Genomic DNA, 24383 nt, shown 5'->3' with positions numbered 1-24383 from the left:
ATATCAATGACATTGCCAGTGGATTGCAAGGGGATGTTTGCGGATGATGCAAAGCTGGGAAGGATTATTAGTAATAGTGCAGATGTGGTAGCCCTGCAAGAGGATTTGAATAAGCTAGATAGATGGGCAAATGAATGGGAGTGTCAGTTTAATGCAGCAAAATGTAAGGTCTTGAGGTTTGGGAAACATCGATGGGATGCTGCATACTCTATGGGAGGAGTTATACTGGAGAAAGTTGGGGAGACAAGAGATCTGGGGTTGATGATTGATAGAAACCTGAAGTTTAGGGGACATATTGCAAAGGTGGTGAAGGTAACACAGAGGATTGCTGCAATAATGAGAAGGACACTGACCTGCAGAGATAAGAGGGTTATCATTCCGTTGTACAAGTCTCTGATCAGACCACACTTGGACTATTGTTCTCAGATTTGGTCCCCAGGATTTGAAGGGAATAAATTAACTGTGGAAAAGATACAAAAACAGATGACAAAGATGGTCTCAGGACTGTACAAGGATAGTTATGAGAATCGGCTTAGGGAATGTGGACCGCAGAGTTTGGCGGATAGAAGAAGGTGAGGTGATATGATTGAGACTTTTAAACTGTTGAGAGGTGGTTACAGGGTTGACACTGGGGAGTTCTTTCACTTGGTTGAACAGCGGGAAGGAGTGATGACAAGAGGCCATCCCTGGAAGTTACGAAAGGAAACTGTGAGCAAGAGGGTGAGGAGTGGTTTCTTTGCATGGAGGGTGGTTGAGCCGTGAAATGCATTGCCTGATAGAGTGGTGAGGGCGAGAACAGCCAATGAGTTTAAGGAGTGGTATGATAGACTTTGTGTTTCTTAGGGGGGAACCTCCCCCTCGATGAGTCTTGACAGACTTTATGTTCTTAGGAAGGACCTCTCACGATGAGTCTTTTGACTCCATGGAGGCCTGAATAATAATAATAATAATAATAATTATGTGGAAATTCTCATAGAAAGGCTTAGATGTTGGTTATACATGCTTACTAAATAAATTAAGGAAATTACAAAGTCAATAGAATATACATTAAATTAAGCTTTAATATATTTCCAATATTTTGGCAACATCACATTGCCATCTTCAAAAGGAACTTGCAATAAAGACATGTGCATGCAGGCATTAAAAACAGTAAAGGAGAACGAAGCGAGGTAGCTATGGTTCCTTGCAGCTGTAAGTTGTCCTACTTTGGCCAAACAGGCAGGATGGCGAATATCAGAATTTCAGAACACAAGGACTACATCCGGTTTCACCAGTACAGCCACTCTGGTCTTGCAGACCATGCTCTGGATGCACGTCACAGAATATGGTGGAAGAAAGCCACAATAATACACCGTAGCAAGTTCAGATATGAGAGGCTATTCATGGAATCAGCCTCAGCCCTTAGAAACATGCCAAACCTCAACAAGTTTGGTTGCATGAGACTGCCCCAAATTTGGGAGGCTTATATCAGGAGGCCTTCAGCCCAACGGCCAAGAATACCTACATAGCCCGCTAGTGGGGGGACACCATCAGGACTTTTAGGTAAACCATAGCTACCTCGCTTCATTCTCATTTACTGTGTTTAGTGCCTGAGCGCACGGGTCTTTATTGTAAATTCCTTTTGAAGATGGCAAAATATTGGAAATATATTAAAGTTTAATTTAATGTATATTCTATTGTATGTTGTAATTTCCTTAAGTTATTTAGTATGTATTATGTGGAAAGTAAGAGGGAAAAATGATTATGGAAGGATAACTTTAACAATTGCTGATAGTAATGAAATAGTGAGATGACTGATGTCAATGAAATAGTTGAGTTACTGAGTGACTATTCTATATTCTATTGTACGTTGTAATTTCCTTAAGTTATTAGTAAGTATTATGTAGAAAGTAAGAGGGAAAAATTATTATGGAAGGATAACTTTAACAGTTGCTGATAGTAATGAAATAGTGAGATGACTGATGTCGATGAAATAGTTGAGTTACTGAGTGACCACTTTGCAAGGCTATATCATTCAAATGAGGATATTGCAGAATGCAAAGTGCATAATGTAAATATACAGCCATGAGATTAGATAGGTTATCGACTCATGTTTTATGAGAATGTGCAAAGGAACTGGCAGTGCCTCTAACTATGCTATTTAACTTAAATTTTGGCCCTAATCAAGTCCCAAGAGAGTGGAAGGAGGGCAATATAATTTCTTTGCATAAAGGAGGCTCTAAAACTACAGTAGCAAATTACAGACTAATCATTATCACAAGAGTAGAGGTAAAAGTATTGGAAAAGTGAGTCACAGTGAGAATTCATAAATGGTTGGATAAGAATATGATACTCTGAGGGGCAGCATGGCTTTATGAAGGGCAGGTCATGCCTTAGTAATTAACTATTTAATAATAGTGTTAGTTGATTGGATAAAGGGAATGTGATGACAATGCTGAATTTTGCAAAGCCATTTGACAAGATGTCACTTGGAACTCTGTTACACAAATTGGAACAAATGAGCATGGATATAGAACCAATAATAATGATATGAGGATGGTTGTTGGATGGGTATCAAAAAGTAGAATATGAAGGAGTAGAATCCAGGAGAAAACCAGTAGCTAATGGTGTGCTTCCAAGGCTCTGTTTAGATACTGTTTAATTTGTACATAAATGATATAGGAAATAATTTGAAGGGGAAATAGTCTGTTGTTTGCTAATGCAAAATTGGGTGCATTAGCAAACAACTGCGGAATGGTATTTCTGAGGATAGATTGAAGGTTTGTGTGTTGCAAAAGTTGGTTGAACAGGGGATATGTTAGAAACATATAAGTTATTCAAAGAGTTTCATAGGATTGATACAGAGGAAATATATCTGTTAGCTGGAGAGGAGAGAATAAGAGGTCATCCCTGGAAAAAGGGTGTGGTTAACAAGGGTGTGAAGACTATATTTTTTACTTGGAGATTGGTGAATGGAATGGGTTACTGAAGTCAGTTGTGAGCACTTTATCTCTCAGTGAGTTAAGAAGAGGTACAATAGATACTGAGCCTCTATAGCTCAGTCAGTATAGACGAAGCCCTTTGGTCGGAAAGACTTGGGTTCGAATCCCATCAGTGCAATGAGGAATCTTTATCTGGTCTCTTTTGATGGAAGGTGAGTTAGCCAGTCTCATACAAAGGTAGGGATGGAAACTTGGGTCCCCCCCCCCCCCCCCAGAACAGGCAAACTGGTCCCATGAACACACACGGATAACAGTGATGAATACGTCCCATCCATATGCCAGTCCTGAGCCCAGATAAAATACCCTGTAAAAATCTCACCAATCTCACCAGAAACGAACTGAAAGGGATGAACCACCACCACCACAATAGATACTTAATCATTAATTGACTTAAGGAATTCACAACGTACAATAGAATATAAATTAAACTTTAATATATATTTCTAATATTTTGCAACAGCACATTGCCATTTTCAAAGGAACTTATAATAAAGACGTGCATGCAGGCACTACGTACAGTAAATGAGGACGAAGCAGGAAGCTATCGTTCCTCCTAAAAGTCCTGATGGTGTCCCCCTAGCAGACTATGTAGGTATTCTTGGCCATTGGGCTGAAGGTCTCATGATGTATATCTCCCAAATTTGGGGCAGTCTCATGCAACCAAATTTGTTTAGATTCGGCATGTTTCTTAGGGCTGAGGCTGATTCCATGAAAAGTCTTTCAAACTTGAACTTGCTATGGTGTATTATTGTGGCTTTCTTCCACTGTATTCTGTGGCGTGTATCCAGAGCATGATCTGCAAGACCAGAGTGGCTATACTGGTGAAATTGGATGTAGTCTTGTGTTCTGAAATTCTGATATTCACTGTCCTGCCTGTTTGGCCAAAGTAGGACAGCTTACAGCTGCAAGGGACTTGGTATACACTAGGCAGGTCTAGGGGAAGTGGTTGGTCTTTAGTGGAGTGGATAAGGGATGCCAATTTTCTATATGGTCTGTAACAAGAGGTCGTCATGTTTTCTTAAGATTTTGGTAATTTTTTCCAAGGTGCCTCGAATGTAGGGAATAGTGATGGATTTAGAGTAATCCTTGTTGTGAAGGGGGGGGTAGCCATTTGCTGAGAAAGTGTTGAGGATGTGATTTAGTTCAGTGGTTAGGGCATTGTCATTTGAATAGATTAGTTTATCCCTGTTGTATTGTCTTAATAACTCCATATTGTTGTGTGTGTGTGTGTGGGGGGGGGGGGTTTGTTGGTGAATGTATCTGCCTGTATGGGTGGGTTTTCTATAAACAGAGAAAACCAAGGTTCCATCAGGCTGATGGGTGACTAGTGTGTGTGTCTAGGAAAGGGAGGCTGTTGTTTTCCTCTTTCTCCAGGGTGAAATTGATTCTGGGGGTGTTGGTTGTTTAAGTGTGTTAAGGAGAGGAGTGTGTCAGAGCCATATGGCCAAATAGGTGAACACATAATCAACGTAGCGAAGCCATGTGGTTGGTTATGTGTTGGTGCCACAATAGATACTGCGTGGGTAGTTTGTGTTTTCCACAATGAAGCTTCAGACTCCTTGGAGGTGCCTGTGCAATAATAATAATAATGACCAGAACTGTCTTAATATTGTGGAATATTGGTTATGATTTGAGGGAATGAATTTGGTTTTACAGGTTTTAGTAGACAGGAGGAGAAGAAGAGATGATAAGATAGTGGATATATGATAGAAGGTTGGTGAGAAGAGTTAATCAGATAGATATAAGGAATATATTACACAGTGCAGTATGTGATGAATGAATGTGAGGTTTTACTTGGAAGCTGTACAAGTATCATGTGAACAATGAAGCAATGGAACTGGTAAATAAATGAGTAAGTGAAATTTATTGGCAGAATGAGTGCTGAGTATGCTGAGGCTGAATATATTTCAAACAAGATATGAAAGTAAGTGTGAGAATTTTCCATGAAGAGACTTGAGACTGGCAACCTTGAATAATCTGAAATTTTGTTAAATTAATATTATTAATATTCCTTTTTTTTTTTCTTCTTTTTTTTACCAAGAACAAAATATTATCTGATGAAACTATGTATAAGCTATTGAACTGGAAAATAACGTATATATTTTAATTAATTTTTCAGATGCCTAGGAAATATAGCCAGTTAGTCGAATTTTTGCTGGATGGCCTATTCAAGGAAAAGTATGCTAATTTATGTTTTGAAGACAAAACACAAATGATATTTCAGATAATATCAATTAATAAACGGAATTCTCAGTGGGATCCCGAAATATGCAAAATATTTGTTGTGAGTATTAAGTTAAATGTTTTTATGGAAGTTAAATTATGATTAAAAATATCAGGTATTTTTTTATGTACAGAAATCATGAGAGGATAAACAGTTATCATTATTAACAACAAACCTCCATAATGTCAAACTCATTACAGGAAGTTTTACTCAACCAGCAACAGGTCTGGCATATTGAACTTAAACTTCTTAGCCTCTACATTTCAGCACTGCATGTTACTCACCATGTAAACAATTTATATCGCTCTCTTCACTATATCCTCAGGATTTATACCACATTGGTGGAACTGTACTCCAAGAGATTGATGAGGCCAGGGACTTGGGAGTGTTGGTGGATAGGGAGATGAAGTTTAGGGGGCACACTGCAAAAGTAGCTAAATCAGCTCATCAACTCACTTGGTTGTTGAAAAATACCTTGACGAGCAGAGACAAGCAAGTTATTGTACCTCTGTACCGAGCCTTGATAAGACCTCATCTCGACTACTGTGCCCAGATTTGGTCACCTCGGTTCCTTCTTGATGGGGAGGAGGTGGAGAGGATCCAGAGGCGAGTGACTAAGATGATAACAGGTCTATGGAATGAACCATATGAGAACAGGTTGAAGATTTGTGGGTTGCAGAAACTAGTTGATAGGTGGAGAAAGGGAGATATGATTGAGACATTCAAATTGCTAAAGGGATTCTATAGGATTAATTCAGAGGATATTTTTGAGATCAGGACTGGTGGTGGGAGAACCAGGGGACACCTATGGAAGCTGGGCAAAGTGTGGTTAGCAGAGGTGTTAGAGCTGGGTTCTTTACTTTTAGAGTGGTAAATGAGTGGAATAAGCTGCCAGAGTCTGTTGTGGGTGCTATGACTGTGAACGAGTTCAAGACAAGGTATGATAGATACTGTGAGAATGTAATTGCATAGTTGTGTGGACATGATGTTTAGGGCCTCCCTCGATGAGTCTAAGGACTCCTGGAGTCGCCCGAAATAATAATAATAATAAAAAAAAAAATATATAAAAAATTTGAAGGCCTGGTTGGCCTGGCTGAGTGATTACCATATCTAACCTGTGAAAATACTATTGGTGGTGGGCAGTAGATGGTGTTGTTGTAGATGATGATGGTAGTTACGGTTCACTTGGTGGAAATAGAGAGTTGTAGAGTAGGTTCCCTCCCTCAATGAGTCTTTGGACTCCTTGAGGTGTCATGTAATAATATGGTGAAGAAGAGTGCGACTTTTAGGAGCTTGTCATTCACTTCCATCTTGTCTTTCACTCTATGTATAACAGTTCCTGTGTTAATACTGTAAAATTCCTTTATCAACTTCACTATCTCTATTATATCACCTTTTTTCTTCTTAACCAATAAACTTTACAATTTAAATTTTTAAATTTCCTCAACCTCTCCCCAAAACTAATATTTCAGAGTTCCAATATTGCCTCTGGACTTTCTTCAGAGTACCCACATTAAAACAGAAAATGGGTGACTAAATTTAAGACTCTGATCAGAACACACTTAGACTATTGTTCTCAGATCTTGTCCCCAGGATTTGAAGGGAATAAATTAACTGTGGAAAGGGAACAAAGGCAGATAACAAAGATGGTGTCAGGACTGTACAAAGTTAGTTATGAGGATCGGCTGAGGGAGTGTGGACTGCAGAGTTTGGTGGATAGAAGGAGGGGTGATATGATTGAGACTTTTAAACTGTTGAGAGGTGGTTACAGGGTTGACACTGGAGAGTTCTTTCGCTTGGTTGAACAGCGGGAAGGACCATCCCTGAAAGTTATGAAAGGAAACTGTGAGAAAGAGGATGAGGAGTGGTTTCTTTGCATGGAGGGTGGTTGAACCACGGAATGCATTGCTTGATGGAGTGGTGAGAGCGAGAACGGTCTATGCATTTAAGGAGTGGTATGATAGACTATGTGATTCCTAGGAGAGACCTCCCTCGATGAGTCTTGATAGGGTTGTGTTTCTTAGAAAGGACCTCCCACGATGAGTCTTTTTGACTCCATGGAGGCCTGAATAATAATAATAATAATAAATTTGCACATAGTATTCCATGTATAGATTGATCAATGCACGTGTGTGTGTGATCTTTATCACAGTAGAAATGCACAGTGTAGTTTTCACAACACTTTATGGAGGCCCATAGTTCTGCCAATACACTACACAGTTCTAAATCTTGGAATTCCAAATAATGATGCCCCCTCATTATTATCATTATTATTATTAATTGATGAGCACATAATTATTATTTTATTATTATTATTATTATTGTTCCGGGAAACTCCAAGGAGTCGACAGACTCATCGAGGGAGGCCCTAACATCATGTCAAGATGTTAACAAATATATATATAACACAGTATCTATCATACCTTGCCTTGAACTCATTCACGGTCGTAGCACCCACAACAGACTCTGGAAGCTTATTCCACTCATTTACCACTCTCCAAGTAAAGAACCTAGCTCTAACACCCTTGTCAACCACGCTCTTGCCCAGCTTCCATGCATGGCCCCTAGTCCTCCCACCACCAGTCATATTTTCAAAAATATCTTCTGGATCAATCTTATAAAAACCCTTCAGTAATTTGAATGTCTCAATCATATCACCCCTCCTTCGCCTATCGTCCAATTTCTGCACCCCACAAATCTTCAACCTATTCTCATAAGGTTCATTCCACAGACCTGCTATCATCTTGGTCACTCGTCTCTGGACCCTCTCCACTTCCTCCCCATCACGAAGAAACCCTGGTGCCCATAGCTGGGCACAGAAGTCCAGATGGGGTCTTATCAAGGCTCGATACAGAGGAACAACAACTTGTTCGTCTCTGCATGTTAAAGTATTTTTCAGAAGCCAAGTGATTCGGTGAGCTGTTTTAGTTACTTTTGCAATGTGCCCCCTAAACTTCAACTCCTTATCCACCAACACTCCCAAATCCCTGGCCTCATCAATCTCCTGGAGTATGATTCCACCAATGCGATATACTGCTGCTATTCTTTTCACCCCAAAGTGCATAACCTTACACTTTGCCACATTAAATTGACATCCATTTTTCCTAGCCCAGTCCTCCAAACTATCCAAATCGTCCTGTAAAATTTTGACATCTTGTGCACTCACAATTGCTCTACCCAACTTTGCATCATCAGCAAACAAGTGAACACTTCCTCTCAGATCCTTTCCAATATCATTGATGAACAAATTGAAAAGCAGTGGTCCAAGAACAGAGCCCTGTGGCACTCCACTAGTCACAAGACGTCTTTTAGACTCCACTCCTGAATAAACCACTCTTTGATATCTCTCCTTCAACCACCCTCTTATCCATCTCACCAACCCTATATCTATACCCATCTGCTCCAGTTTACTGATTAGGGTTCCATGTGGTATCCTATCAAAGGCCTTGGCAAGGTCCAGTAGTATCACTGTAAACCAGTTACCCCTATCCAGGTCAGCCGTCACTGTGTTATAAAACGTGAGCAAGTTACTGTGGCATGATCTACCTTTCACAAAACCATGTTGTCCCCCATACAATATCCCATTTTCATCTATCCAATCCTGTATTCTTTTCTTGACTAATTTCTCTAAGACCTTGACAATGATTCCTGATATGCTAATCGGTCGGTAATTTACAACAGCAGTCTTGGAACCACCTTTATGCAGTGGAACTATTTTCCCCTCTTTTCACCCGTTCGGACTAACCCAGACCCGAGACTCAAATTAAACAAAATGGTCAAGGGTACTGACAATTCTTTAGCTGCTTCTCGTACAACACGAGCTGGTATACCATCCAATCCCACAGATGTATTAACATTGAGGTTATGCAATAGACTACTCACCTCCACTTCATTAACCACAATTCCCGTATAATCTACTGGTTTATTCGTTTCTGCAATGTCGCCACCTGGATGATATACTTTTGCAAAGTGCTCACTCAGTAACTCAACTATCTCAACTGATTCAGTTACCTCCCTACCATCGGCATTCTTTAAAATCAATCTGCCATGTATATTTTTCCTTTTACTTGCTACATATCTAAAAAACTGTTTAGGATTCTCTTTAGCCTGCATGGCCAATGTTCTTTCGTAATCCTTTTTTGCTTTTCTTACCACACTCGTCACCCTTCTGGCCTGCGCTTTATACCGTTCATGTGCCTGCCGGTCACCCTTCTCCTTAAATTCCCTCCATAGTTGTTTCTTTTTTTGCAACTCAAGCTTAATGGTGTTATTCATCCATTTAACCCCTACTTGATTTATTATTCGGACTCTAGGTATACATTCAGCCATTGCTTCATGCAAGCACTTCTTAACTACCTCCCATGCACTATCAACTTCTAGTCCTTGCAGTTGTACATGCCATGGCACTGAACCAATCAAACTCCTAAGCTTGTCATACTTTCCAGCCCGATAATTCCATATGTACCCTGTCTTAATTGAAAATTCTACACCTTTAGCCACCTCCCAAGTTAAGACCCTATGATCACTCTCACCGATTGGTGGCAATGTGGTCATATTTGTTACAGCCAAATCATCAGATGTAATTACTAGGTCAAGCACTCTCTGACCCCTAGTATTTTCCATTACATGCTGTTGCAGATAGTTATCCCTTAATAACCGCATAAAATCCAGTTCCTTCCTCCCGTGTGTCCTCTCCTCACTCCAATCAATGCGACCATAGTTGATATCTCCCATAATAATCACCCTCCTTCCACCCATTTCTTCTATTTGCTTGTTCCTACTGTCACCACCATCTTTTCCATCACCTGGTCTATAGCAGCACCCAATTGTATATTTAGTTCTGCTAGCCACAATCTCACACCAAATGGCCTCAAATGTGCTCTTTTCTCTATCCTGCAATTCAACTTCTATTCTCCTTGGCTGGAGCTCATCAGCTATCATCAACAATACTCCTCCCCCCATTTTATTCTCTCTGTCACCCCTGAACACACTATACTCATCACACTCAATCGCACTAGTTATATCATCTACAGTTAGCCATGTTTCACTAATACCTATAACCTGTGGTCTGGAAGTGCCAACCATGGCCAAAAACTCTTCCTTCTTGTTCCTAATACTCCTAATGCTCATCAATTATCAGGGGAGAATGATTTTTTAGGCAGTTTGATTTGTGGACTGGTCTTAGAGAAGAAATTCCTGATGTTCAGACAAAAGAAAGTAGTCATCATCATTACCTTGACTTTTTTTGATTGGACATGCCTCACTTTCTTTTGGCCACTCACATATTATTTGGCCCAGTTTTTTTTTTTTTTTTTTTTGAATGCTTTTTTTGTATTAATGAAGCATAGAAAATATCAGATATCATTATTATTATTATTAACATCTGACTTCCAAGGAGTCAAAGGACTCATCATAGGAGGTCCATCCTCTCATTTAGTCCATATTTCATCTAGTATTTTGCCTACGGTAAATGAAGTATTTTCCAGGTTAACAGTAACAAAAGGCAAACAAAGAACAATAATAAGAATAAGAAATTTCAAGCAAATATTCAAACACTTATTGACTTACTTTGCTTCATTGGAAGCAATAAGATAGTGAGCAGGAAAGACAACAAGAAAGAATGCAACTGATAAGGTGGTGAGAAAGAGAGTGTCACTGACAAGGCAGTAAGTGTAAATAGCAACAAGAATGATTCAAGATATGAAAGCAGAGTTGGTGAGGATAATGCAAGAGATGTAGCATATGCAGAGTGAAAAGAGGAGAATTATAAAAATACATGGAAGAGTGAGGAAGAATCAAACAAAAGAAAGCCTGAAATGTGAAAGAGCTAATGAATGATTTGAGAGTGACTCTGTATGGAGACTTAGTGAGATTAGAGTTGTGGTAAAAGAGAAGGTGCTCAAACTTTGTTTTTGTGAAGGGAAAATATGAGGAATAAGCAGGTAAAAGAGTTGGTATTGGTACTAGGAATGAATGAATGATTTGGTTGGAAACAATGAAAATTTTAGAATGGATATCAGGAGGTTATTGTGGATAGTAAAAGATAAGAATATAGTAGAAAATGTAGTGATGAATTGATGCAGCGATTACATAATTTCTTCTGTATTAATCTGATAGAATCCCTTAACTAACTTGAAGGTCTCTATCATATCTCCTCTTTCCCTCATATCCTCCAGCCTCTGCCATCCACATTCTCTCAAACACTTTTCATATCCAACACTCCAGAGTTCTGATATCACTTTGGTTATTCATCTTTGGCCCCTCTAGTTTTCCACATCACAATGAAAATTAGGTGACCAAATCTGAGCACAATAGTCCATATGTGGTCTGACCAATGTCTTATATAGATGCACCATCTCCCTCTCCCTATATATCAATGTACTTTTATCATATAAGCAATATATATGCAGTCTTTGCAACATGTGTGATGTGCGCTCGAAACTTCAGTGCACTCTCCACCATTACTTCAAGATCCTGAATATCATCCACTTCCTGAAGTACAGCTCCACAATATAGTATGTAGCCTTATATCTCTGTATCCTGAAGTGTAACATCTTGCATTTATTAACATTAAAACTGTAACCCCCACTCATTTGTCCATGCTAAAACTCTATTCAAATCTTCCTCTATTCAAACTCTATTCAAATCTGTAGACAATTAACATCAGCACTACTGATAATTCTACCTAACTTTGCATCTTTAGCAAACATTTGAAGATCTCCAGTCAATCCACATGAAATATCATTAAACAAACAAGTTAAACAGCGTGCTTAGAGGTCAAAGCTGTATAACTGAGAGGAGACCTCCACATAGCCTTTAAAGAAATGAGAACCAACCAGGGCTTCTAACCTAATGCCCAATCTTCACCTTCTCATGATGCACCCCTGTTAGGTATCTACCTGGATACTAAATGAACGTGGAAAGGAAGACAATTTGGGATTTAGCAAACCAAATTGTATTCTTATTGGTTTAAACCATAACATAAAATGAAGATACAACATGACAGAATTTCATGTCAGCTGGGGAGTCGCCCGGTTAGTCCCCCCCATTGTTTTTGCCAGGGCAAAAACAATAGGGGGGGACTAACCGGAACCAGGGCAAACAGCTTTTGCAGTCAGCTACTGGAACAAATCCTAAAACACACCCCAGCCCAACATCACCTGAGTTCAAGATCAATACTATCAACATAAGAAGCCTGAATGAAAGAAATGGAGCTAGCTGAGGAATTGGATAAGTACCAGATCAACATAATAGAGTGGTGACTGAAACAAAAAAGACAAAAACTAGTGAAATCCTTCTGAGCAATAAATACAAAATGTCAAGGAAAAGGAGTAGCAATAGTTCAACACTAAATATGAGGCAAGCAAGCAATTTCAAGTATAGTGATGTGGGCAAATATGAGAATGGGGAACTGGACAATGAGACTTATTTGTGCCTATGGTCCCACAGAAGGTTCTACTAAGATAGAAGTGGAGGAATTATTTGAAGCTTCAGAGAAAGCAATGGACACAATGAAAAATGAAAAGTTGGTCCTTGTTGGAGATCTAAATAGCAGAGTAGGAAATGATTTTAGGCATTCAAAAGTATTTTGGGAAAATTGGGAGAAAAGAGCAAAGCTAATAATAATGGCAAATAATTGTTGGATTTTTGCTCAGGACATGGAATGGTTATTACTAAACATAAAAATGTGCAAAAAGAGAAGAGGCAAGGAATAAGAAAAGTCTCGTTGACTATGTTATTGTTGATAGTGATGTTTTCTCCCTAGTGTCCTAGGGAGAAAACATCACTATCAACAAATAAATCTTATCATCCTATAAATCCTATAGGACACTAGGGTGTACAGAGGATTTGAAATTGGAAGTGATTACCATTTTTCTTGAGCAGGATAAAATTGAGTTTCATATTGAAAAGAAGAACATGTAAGAAAGTTTATTATCATCACCCAAGATCCCATGGAATCTGACTCATTTAGGAGGTCCTATTATCATACACACAGCTCATCATACTGATGACTCCACTCTGAGCCTGGCTCACATTGACGAGAACTCAATAAAGTTGAGTTTATTTTTCACTTGGTTAGACTATATCAAGTTTAGTTTAATCCTTTATCAAAATGAGAGCAAACAAAGTTTGCACCTGAAAGTATCTTCAGGACTGAGCTAAGGTGGTGCAACACCAAGGCAACTCGTGGCAAAGGTGGAGAAAGCTATCATCACTCCTATCTCAGTATCTCCCATAATGCAAAGCACATCTCCTTGCAGATATGTGTAATGCATTAAGGCAAGGGCCACTACCTATACCGGTTTCAACCTTTATTGAGGTCTCTGCAAGGAAATGTGCTTTGCATTATGGGAGATACTGAGATAGGAGTGATGATAGCTTTCTCCACCTTTGCCATGAGTTGCCTTGGTGTTGCACCACCTTAGCTTAGTCCTGAAGATACTTTCAGGCACAAAGTTTGCTTGCTCACACTTGGATAAAGGATTAAACTAAACTTATTACCTCGATAAAGGTTGAAACCGGTATGGGTATTGGCCCCCCCTTTAATGCATAGCATTATACATGTCTGCAAGGAGATGTGCTTTGCATTATGGGAGATACTGAGATAGGAGTGATGATAGCTTTCTCCACCTTTGCTGCTAGTTGCCCAGTGTTGTACTACCTTACCTCAGTCCTGAAGATATTTTCAGGTGTGAACTTTGTTTGCTCACACTTGGATAAAGGATTAAACTAAATTTATTATAGTCTAAGTGAAAAATAAACTTTCAACATCTTTCTCTAAATCCAGAGTAATTTAATAATAAGGAGGCACACCTTTTGGCAACTCCTATAGGTAAGAATGACCTCTCCTATTGCTTCTGCCTTAGTATCTCCACTCTGGGCCTGGCTCCCACTGACGAGACCTCAATAAAGGTTGAAACCGGTATGGGTATTGCCCCCCCCCCCTTTAATGCATAGCAGTATACATGTCTGCAAGGAGATGTGCTGTGCATGATGGGAGATTCTGAGACAATGAGTTGAGAGCTTGATCCTCCTTTGCTGCAAGTTGCCCAGTGTTGTACTACCTTACCTCAGTCCTGAAGATATTTTCAGGTGCAAACTTTGTTTGCTCACACTTGGATAAAGGATTAAACTAAATTTATTATAGCTCATCATACTGTGCTTTAAACACACTCAAATTCTCTGCAGATACCACACTCTCATTCCAATCATTCACAACTCTGCATGCAAAAAACCTGTTTCTCACTCCCCTACTCACACCCTCTTTATACAGTTTCCAAGGATGACCTCTGGTTCTCCCCTGATCTCCCACTGTTTTCTGTAGAACCCTCTCCAATATTGATCCTATAACAACCCCTTTCTAACTCGTAGGTCTCTATCATATCTCCCTTCTTCCTCCTATCCACCAGACTCTGTAAATTGCTTCTTCTCAATCTTTCCTCATATTTGACATTTCAGAAGTCAGAAACTACCTTAATCAGGCGCCTCTGAACCCTTTCCATATCTCCTTGTCCTTCTGAAAACCAGATGACCAAATATGGGCACAGTAGTTCATGTGGCCTAATCAAAGCCTTATACAATGGAACAAGAATCTCCCTACTACTGCTATAAGTCGGTGTCCTCTGCATCATTCCCAGAAGTCTTTGGGCTGTCTTCACAATTTTGGCAATGTGACCCCCAAAATATCAGATCCTTATACACTATCACCCAAAGATCTCTTATTTCCTCCACCTCACCTAGCATAAATTCTGCATCCCATCTTTGTTTCCCAAATTTTAAAACCTTACATTTTGCGACATTGAACTCGCATTCCCATGCCCAATCACTCAATTTATTCCAGTCTTCTTGTAAGGTCACAACATCTTCTCTACTCTTCATGGTTTGTCCATGAAGAGTAGAGAAGATGCATCATCTGCAAACAACTGAATATCTCGATCCAAATCTTTGCCAATATCATTAATATATAAGTTAAACAGTAATGGCCCTAAAACAGACCCCTGAGGCACACTACTAGTTACTTTCCTTTTCCTGGATTTTGCTCCCCCATACACGACTTGTTAATACCTATCGGATAGCCAGACTCCAATCCAATGCACTAATCTAATATCCAACCCCATCCTCTCTCGTTTGACTATCAACTTATCATGCCGTGATCTATCAAAAGCCTTTTGCAAAATCTAAGTATATTACTGTGTATCCCTCTCCTCTGTCCAAGGAAGCAGTCACCTTATTGTAATAAGTAAGTAGATTACAAAAACATGACCTCCCTTTAGCAAATCCATGCTGTCCATCAAAGATTACTACCATTGTTGTCAACCAAATTCTGGATCCTAGTTCTCACATTCTTCAACAACAACTTAACCAGAACACAGGATATACACAGATAGGCCTATAATTTGAGGCTTGAGTTCTATCACCTACGTTATGAAACGGCACAATCTTACGCTCCTTCCACTCCTTAGGAACTTGACCCAATGCAAACGTCATATTAAAAAAATATGTCAAAGCAGGTGTCAACTCCCTGGCACATTCCTTCAGAATACATGGTGTTATATTATCAAGTCCCACAGCCTTATTATCATCTAGTTTGCTCAACTTTGGTCAGTCTTTCCTCCCCATCATCAACTGCTCTCAGTTGCTTCATCTCCCCATGAAGTTACATTCACAAGATCGAAAGACCTTTATGAACTGCTCATTAAGTATTTCCGCTACATCTTCTACAACAGCTGTCTTTATACCATTTTCTCCAATCATGTCATTCTTCCATAAACATTTTTTTTTTGCTGGCTACATATTGAAAGAACTTAGGATTCTTTTTGGCTTCATTAGCTAACTGCTGTTCATACCTCACTTTTGCTACCCTTACCAACCAAGTCACCCACCTTGCCTGGTCTTTGTAATCGTCATGGAATTGGTTATCAGCACTTCTCTTATGCAGCCTCCATAATACCCGTTCTCTCTATTCATCCATTTCACACCTACCTTATTTAACCTTCTGACCTCTCGAATACATTTCGACATTGCTTCTACTAGATAGTTCTTGAAAATCCCCCATGCTGAGCTGCATTGATCTCTTTTACAGCTAACGCGTCATTTCATGCTACACCCACAAGCTGTCTCCTGAGCTCTTCACAACTCCCCCCCCATCCCCTGTAGTTCCACATATACCCCTTTCTTGCAGAGGTCCTCACATTGCTAGCAACCATTCAGGTAATCACCTTATGGCCACCCACCAATTGGTGGGTGATTAGACACCTCATTTATAATTACATCCTCTGATGAGATGATCAAATCTAAGACCCTCAATCCTCGTGTGCCCTCTGTTACATACTGTCTGAGGTAGTTGTCCCTCAAAAACTCAAACTCATTTTCTTACTTCCAGTTGCTATCCCATCCTTCCAGTCTATATTGCCATAATTAAAATCAATGATAATGATCACCCTTTTCTTATTTGCCTGGCTAATTTGATTATACATTTCATAGTCACTACCATCCACATTACCAGGTCTATAACAACATTCAACCAAGTATTTCATTCTATTCAACTCTTATCTCACACCATACTGCCTCAAAACCACTCGCACTATTTCTGCCTTGCGTCTCTACTTTGTATGGACGTAACTCTTTCTCTATCATCGATAGCACCCCCTCCCTTTTTACCATTCTATTCTCACGAAACACATTATACCCTTCCATCTCTATTCCTGTCAGGATGTCTTCCTCATCTAACCATGTCTCACTTATTCCAACAATTTTTGGGTGTCTCAATTAATGCTACCATTTCATATGCCTTGTTTCTTACACTTCTAGCATTTGTATACAAACACAACAACTCATTCCTGGATCTACAGCTAGTTTCACTAATACCACTCATTCAATGCGATTTCTCCATTCTCAACGGGAGCCTTTTCCCTTTCTGCTTATTCATTTTACAACCCTCTTCAAGTGCAACTGTTTCCTCTTGATCCCAGGTCATCCCATTCCTTTCCTGTCTATGCATACATTCACATCCTCTTGGAGTATCTACCTTTCTCACACTGTGTTCCCCTGTCCATTCTGAGCTTCCTCGTTTCCCTGTTTCTCTTGCATACCCATTCTCTATACTCATGCCACTCACTTCTTCATTCATAACCATCTCTTCAATCTCTCCTGTCTTACTCTCCTGCTGTTCCACATCGCTTCCCACTTGATCAGATTCATTCTCCGTACTCACTTTTTTACCTTCCAGCAGCAGTTTCTCCAAGCAGTTCACACCAAAACCACTCAAATGCAGTCCATCATTCTTATATAGTTCACTTCGTCCTTCAAATTCATTCCACACATAAGAAACTGTACTCCTTTCCCCCTCACACATTTCAGCTAACGTATCATTCATAATCATTGCTCTCCGGCTCATATCACCACTGTCATAACTAGGCAACACTCTTACTATCTTTCCTATCATATTATTCTCTTTTATCCGTATAAGCAACCTCCTGATATCAATTCTGACATGCTCTTTGTTCTCAGTCAAGTCATTCGTAGCTATTAAAAACTATCAACTCTCTTTGCTCGCTTCCTTCTCATATCCAATGCCTCAATCACTCTACTCATTTACCACCTCGAAAACGTACCTTGTGCAGCCTGTCATCCAGCACTCCTCTAATAATTGAGTCACCATATGATGCCACTCATGAGTCTCTTATTACCTCTTTTATACCAACCTGATTTGTTTTAATCATTTTCACTCTCCAATACATTTCCTGAATTTTCTTAACTTCATTCTGCATCCATTTCATCTCTTGCCTCATCCTAACCAACTCAACTTTCGAATCTTGCATCACATTCTCTCTGTCATTCAATCTTGCTAATTTTCAAACTCTCGAACCATGCTTTACACCTTCACTCTCATTCATCCTTTCGAGTTTTTGTACTTTCAATCCTTGCATCAAGCTGTCATTCATTTTTTCAGTTTATCCAGATTTTGAAACCTGCATCACACTATTTCCGCTTTCATTCATTCTCTCAATTCTCTCAATTACTGCTAGCATGTTGCTAGCAGTAATTTCATTCAACTTTGCGACTTTAAAACCAGACTGAGATTTCTCTGATTTGGCTAGAAAAGTCTTAGAAGGCATTCGCTTGCAAAAAATGGCCGGTTTCATCATTAAATATTTGACGATCACAATAGTCCCCTTATACAATTTTCTTCAAAATCTCTGGATATCTCCTTATCTGCACTTGCAGCTTCACCTGTGATTAGAACATTATGTAGGCTATTTCTCTTTTTGAAATGCTCAAATCGCCCAGCACTAATGTGGAATTCTTCTTCTTTTCCATCATTGATAGCCCTTTCTTTCCAGGTTACAAAGAGACAATCCCTTTGATTTAATAAGGCCAGTGTTTAGCGGGATTCGTTTATCCTTGTAAAAAGAAGTCTCTCTAATTCAATCATTATAATACTTTGATTTCGAGTGCATGCATGATGAACTTGAAGCAGCCTTACCTTTCTCTTTGTATTCAGCAGTTGATTCACCCATTTTTGTGTTCTTGTCCTATCTTTGCTCTGGACTCACCTTGTTAATTTTTCTTTATTATTTCAAGTTTTACTTCCAATGAGATTACTTTTCGAATTATTTTCACACTTCTATTTTTTGCTCACTAATTCTTTTACTCATGATTAAAGGTTAGGAAAATGATTTAAAATAAAAAAGTATGGAAAACAATTGCACGAGATAGATCAGCAGAATGCTATGTAAAGCAGACGACATAAATTTTGGCAGTAAATTTGGAACATACCGTACATGGAAATAGTGTGGTATGCCATTAAAAAATAACTCTGTAAAATGTTTCAAATTGCTACTAAATTATTTCATCTCAGTAAGTGACTTTTTAAAATAGTTGGCTATAAAAAATGTATAGATCGAAAATGTTTAAAATCTGTAACATTTATTTTTAAGATGTATGTAGGTGCACTAATTGAATTTGGGTATCGAAAAAAAATGATGCACTAATCGGGAGCGCATTAATCGAGAGATTGCTGTATTTAATATTTCTTGTATTTATGTATTAGAATGTTTGTTAATGACATAAATTCTTCTAAAAACACATATTCAAAGTGTCAATCACCTGCTCATCCTACTCCTGGAAAGCAAACTTTGTGCATTCTTTTATTCCAAAAACTAGGAAAAAAAAAAAAAAATATATATATATATATATATATCCAAACACCAAACTTTTATGAAATAAAAAAACATTTCTACATCCATTTCACCAACATCTTCACTAACATTATATTGGAGGCTTAATGGATTGTATACAGCACTCAGAAAGGATTAAAACAGAATTTAATACTTCCTATATATTTTGTCTCAGTAAATGAGACATCTTCGGGGATTACAAAAAAAAAAACTAATGTAACATCAATGGGTTCCCCCCTCTCATCCCCCTTTTGCCAATTTTTATATGGAAGAATCTGAAAAACGAGCCGTAGACTCAGCCCCTCTCAAACCTTCTATGTTGCTAAGATATATAAACGATGTGTTCTCTGTTTGGCCTCATGGCCCAGACACATTAGACTCTTTCCTCAGTCACCTCAACAGCCTACATCCAAGAATCCAGTTTACAATGGAAAAAGAAAAGAACAATTGTTTACCCTACCTAGACACCTTAGTCACATGCCTTCCCAATGGTACACTTTCCTTCACTGTATATAGAAACTCCACACACACGCACAGGCAGATACATCCACAAACTTTCCCACCACCACCCCGCTCAACAATATGGCATTATTAAAACTCTTACCAAGAGAGCCCACAATCTTTGTTCCAGTGGAGTTGCCCTTACAACTGAGCTTGACCACATACACAACACTTTCCTCTTCAATGGCTACAGTGATCACAGTATTAAAAAAATAATCTGGTCCTCCCCCTCTCCTCGGTCTTCTCTTCAGAAAGAGTTTAGAAATGCCATCACCATACCCAACATCCATGGCACATCCAAAAAAATAGCCAAGATTTTTAAAAAGTACAACCTACACACAGCATTTAAGCCCCACTGCAAACTTGCTACCCTTATCCGCTCTACAAAAGATCAGCTCCCCCTCCTCTCTCAGTCCTGGAGCTATAAAGTACCCTGTTCATGTAAAGTGGCGTACTTTGGACAGACAAGCAGATCAGCCACTATCTGCCTGGAGGAACATAAGTCATACATCCGCAAACACAACTATAGTCAGTCAGGCTTGGCTGACCATGTCTTCGATACAACCCACAGGATCTCATGGAAAAAAACTACCATGCTCCAAAACAGCAAATTCAAAAAAGAGAGACTATTCTTAGAATCAGCAGCAGTTCTCAGGAATCAACCAAATCTCAACAAATATGGTTGCATTAAGCTTCCTAAGATTTGGGAAATGCTTATCACCAGAGGTCCCACTTTACATTCCATGTCACCTACAACCGCCCTTAGAAGGTGCTCTACCTAGATAAGACTTTAGTGTCACCAACGTGATTGGGCTCAGTATTGTGTGTTATTTGTTTTTGATGTTACATTAGTTTTTTTGTAATCCCTGAAGATGTCTCATTTACTGAGACGAAATATATAGGAAGTATTAAATAATATTATACAGTTATAAATCCAATAATATACAGCACCTCTTACAGGCATTAAAACCTGATCTGCTATTTCTCACTAAACTTCAGTTGGACTCCTATGCAACCATAGTCCATTTCAGCTATTCCAACTACTTCTTTCATGATGCCTTCCATAAAAAGGGAGGGACATGTGCTTTTCTCAAATCAGATATTCTTTCCAATGTAACATTATCAAACCTGGAATTCTCACTTTAAGCCCACTGGTTCAAGATTTTCTTACCTCACTTCATAGCTTTCATTTGCTATCTTTACTATTCTAATTCAGACAACCACGCTGCCCTCATTCATTATTTATCTCTAAAAGTTGATTTCATGCAGTTTTATCCTGAGATTATCTTTCTAGTAAGCTAGAATGTTCATAAAGCTAATTGCCTCTTCTTCTGTAACTTTACAGATCAAACCAGAAGAGAAGCTGATTAGTTGATTAGAGAAGCAAACATGATCTCAGACATTGGAAGTTTATTTTTCACTTGGTTAGACTATAATAAATTTAGTTTAATCCTTTATCCAAGTGTAAGCAAACAAAGTTTGCGCCTGAAAATATCTTCAGGACTAGGGTAAGGTAGTGCAACACCAGCAACGCCGAGCGAAGGTGGACAAAGTTCTCATCACTCCTTGTCTCTATCTCCCATAATGCAAAACACATCTCCTTGCAGACATGTATACTGCTATGCATTAAGGGAAGGGCCACTACCCAGACCGGTTTCAACCTTTATTGAGGTCTCATCAGTGGGAGGCAGACCCAGACATGAAGATACTATGGCAGAAGCAATAGGAGAGGTCATATTTACCTATAGGAGTTGTCAACAGGTGTACCACCTTATTATTGAATTACTCTGGATTTAGAGAAAGATGTTGGAAGTTTATTTTTCACTTGGTTAGACTATAATAAATTTATGATAAATTTAGTTTAATCCTTTATCCCAGTGAGAGCAAACAAAGTTTGCACCTGAAAATATCTTCAGGACTGAATATAGTGTTGTACTATCTTACCTGGGTAAGTAGTGCAACTCATAGCAAAGGTGGAGCAAGCTGCCAACACTCCTATCCCAGTATCTCCCATAATGCAAAACACATCTCATTGTGGATATGTATACTGTTATGCATTAAGGGATTGGCCACTACCCAGACCAGTTATGACCTTTATTGAGGTCTCTTCAGTGGGAGCCAGGCCCAGAGTTTAAGATACCAGGCAGAAGCAATAGTAAGGTCATCTTTACCTATAGGAGTTGCCAAAAGGTTTGCCACCTTTTTTTTTTTTGTGCCTGAAAATATCTTCAGGACTGGGGTAAGGTAGTGCAACACCAGGTAACTCTGAGCAAAGGTGGACCAAGCTCTCATCACTCCTTGTCTCAATATCTCCTATAATGCAAAGCACATCTCCTTGCAGACATATATACTGCTATGCATTAAGGGAAGGGCCACTACCCAGACCGGTTTCATCCTTTATTGAATACATCTCCACAAGGAGATGTGCTTTGCATTATGGGAGATATTGAGACAAGAAGTGATGAGAGCTTGGTCCACCTTTGCTCGGAGTTGCCTGGTGTTGCACTACCTTACTCCAGGCTTGTTTTCTTACACTTGGATAAAGGATTAAACTAAATTTATTATAGTCTAACCAAGTGAAAAATAAACTTCCAACATCTTTCTCTAAATCTAGAGTAATTCAGTAATAAGGTGATACACCTGTTGGCAACTCCTATAGGTAAATATGACCTCTCCTATTGCTTCTGCCTTAGTATCTTCACGTTTGGGTCTGCCTCCCACTGACGAGACCTCAATAAAGGTTGAAACTGGTCTGGGTAGTGGCCTTTAATGCATTGTAGTATATATGTCTGCAAGGAGATGTGCTTTGCATTATGGGAGATACTGAGACAAGGAGTGATGAGAGCTTGGTCCACCTTTGCTCGGAGTTGCCTGATGTTGCACTACCTTACTCCAGTCCTGAAGATATTTTTAGGCAGAAACTTTGTTTGCTTACACTTGGATAAAGGATTAAACTAAATTTATTACGATCTAAGACAAACAGCTAATCTAATATAACCAGAATATCAGATAATGCTCATCATTCGTCTCCAACTCTGAACTTTTTCTTAACCAACTCTCCCTCCAAATGCACTGTAGATGTTTGTTCTCCTGTTGGCAACTCTGACCACAATATTATCCATGTCTCCTTTTCTATAGATTGATTTATTCCCAGCTATTCTCAGCTTCATACTCTATGGCACTATAAAAAATACCATAGAGTATGGTAGTGCTACCAAATGGGATGATCTATGGGATTTCTAGGCTTCTTTTCCATAGTCTGATTCAAACACCTACTCTGACAAATTAACTGAAATAATCCTTATGGAATGAAGGCTTTCATTAAGGCTGTTTTGTGTATCTTCTGTTGTTCATTGTTTACATCTCTCTCTTACATCCTGATGCTATGATGTTAATATTAACCAAAGATAAAACAGATCTCTAGGCATTAATCTGCTCCTTCAACTCTTGTATAGAAAAATGAAGGCAAATAATCTCCTACAGTATACCATGAATTGCTCACTGCATGCTTCCTCTGATTTTTCAAAGCTAGATAGACCAGAAAAATCTTCATTAGCCTTGATACTAATAATTCTTCTGGATGCTATCCCTTTAATTGTGCTCAAAGCTTGTGCTCCAGAATTAGCACTAATCCTGTATCTCCTATAATAAGCTACCCACCAGCATGGAAGCAAGCCTTTACTCAGCTGGTCTCTATTATTAGATTGCTCTCACCTTAGTATTCTCAAAAGTGATGGAGGAGGTTGTCAGCAACTAGCTTCTTCACTACTTGGAGATCCATCAGGTAATTTGTCATCACTAGTATGGGTTCCAGCATTTTCGTTCTATAGCAGACCTTCTCACTAACTTATCCACCTTTGGATGCAGACCATGGAAAGATCTACAGAAACCAATCACTGAAGTCTGGCATTGAAACCTTCTCAATTATTTTATTTTATTTTTTTATATTATGTTATTTTATGGTCTTCTTCTTGCACTTTGTGATTTGAGTACTCCTCTGGGACATTCATTGCGTGCTGGATGGCTTCTTCTCAACAGATTTCTTTATCAGCTGGAGTATCCCAGAGATCTATACTCTCACTCATGCTCTTTCTTCTATATCAATTCTCTCTCTCTCTTTCATTTCCAATCTTATTCATAGTTTACTGATGACAGTACTCTTCATTTGAGAAAACCTGCATTATTCAAATGATTTAAATTATTACAAGAACTCCCATAAACAATGTCTTAAAAGTGACCTCCTCACAATTTACAAATTCCACTTGAAAATTGCAACTCTTATCCTGGAAGAAAGATCCTACTTCACTGCCTCTTACTTTTGATCCATTCGTAGGTAGACTTTCAGATCCAGTTTATCCTGACATAAACATATTACATCCATAGTCTCCTCAGTCTCAAAAAAAAAAAAAAAAAAACCCTTGGTTTTCTTTTTTATTCAAAACAGCGCTTCTCTCTTTCTAAATTCCTAATGCTTTATAAATCCCAAATCTGACTAAC

General features: G+C 38.9%; 1 protein-coding gene across 7 annotated transcripts in view; it reads left to right on the top strand.

The window, feature by feature from the left end:
• The window catches only part of LOC150110090 (uncharacterized), a 232993-nt gene that overhangs the window by 126773 nt on the left and 81837 nt on the right, over positions 1-24383 (top strand). For all 7 annotated transcript variants that reach the window (XM_090391299.1, XM_090391291.1, XM_090391324.1 and 4 more), the window contains exon 2: positions 5101-5265. In XM_090391299.1, the coding sequence (XP_090247425.1) occupies positions 5101-5265 (165 nt within the window). The remainder of the gene's footprint in view (positions 1-5100; positions 5266-24383) is intronic.

Source organism: Typopeltis vanoorti, chromosome 1 (assembly GCF_054136105.1).
Source record: "Typopeltis vanoorti isolate ZY-2024b chromosome 1, IOZ_Tvanoo_1.0, whole genome shotgun sequence".
NCBI lineage: Eukaryota > Metazoa > Arthropoda > Arachnida > Uropygi > Thelyphonidae > Typopeltis > Typopeltis vanoorti.
The sequence above is the reverse complement of the archived record's forward strand: the minus strand, read 5'-3'. Positions and strand labels throughout refer to the sequence as shown.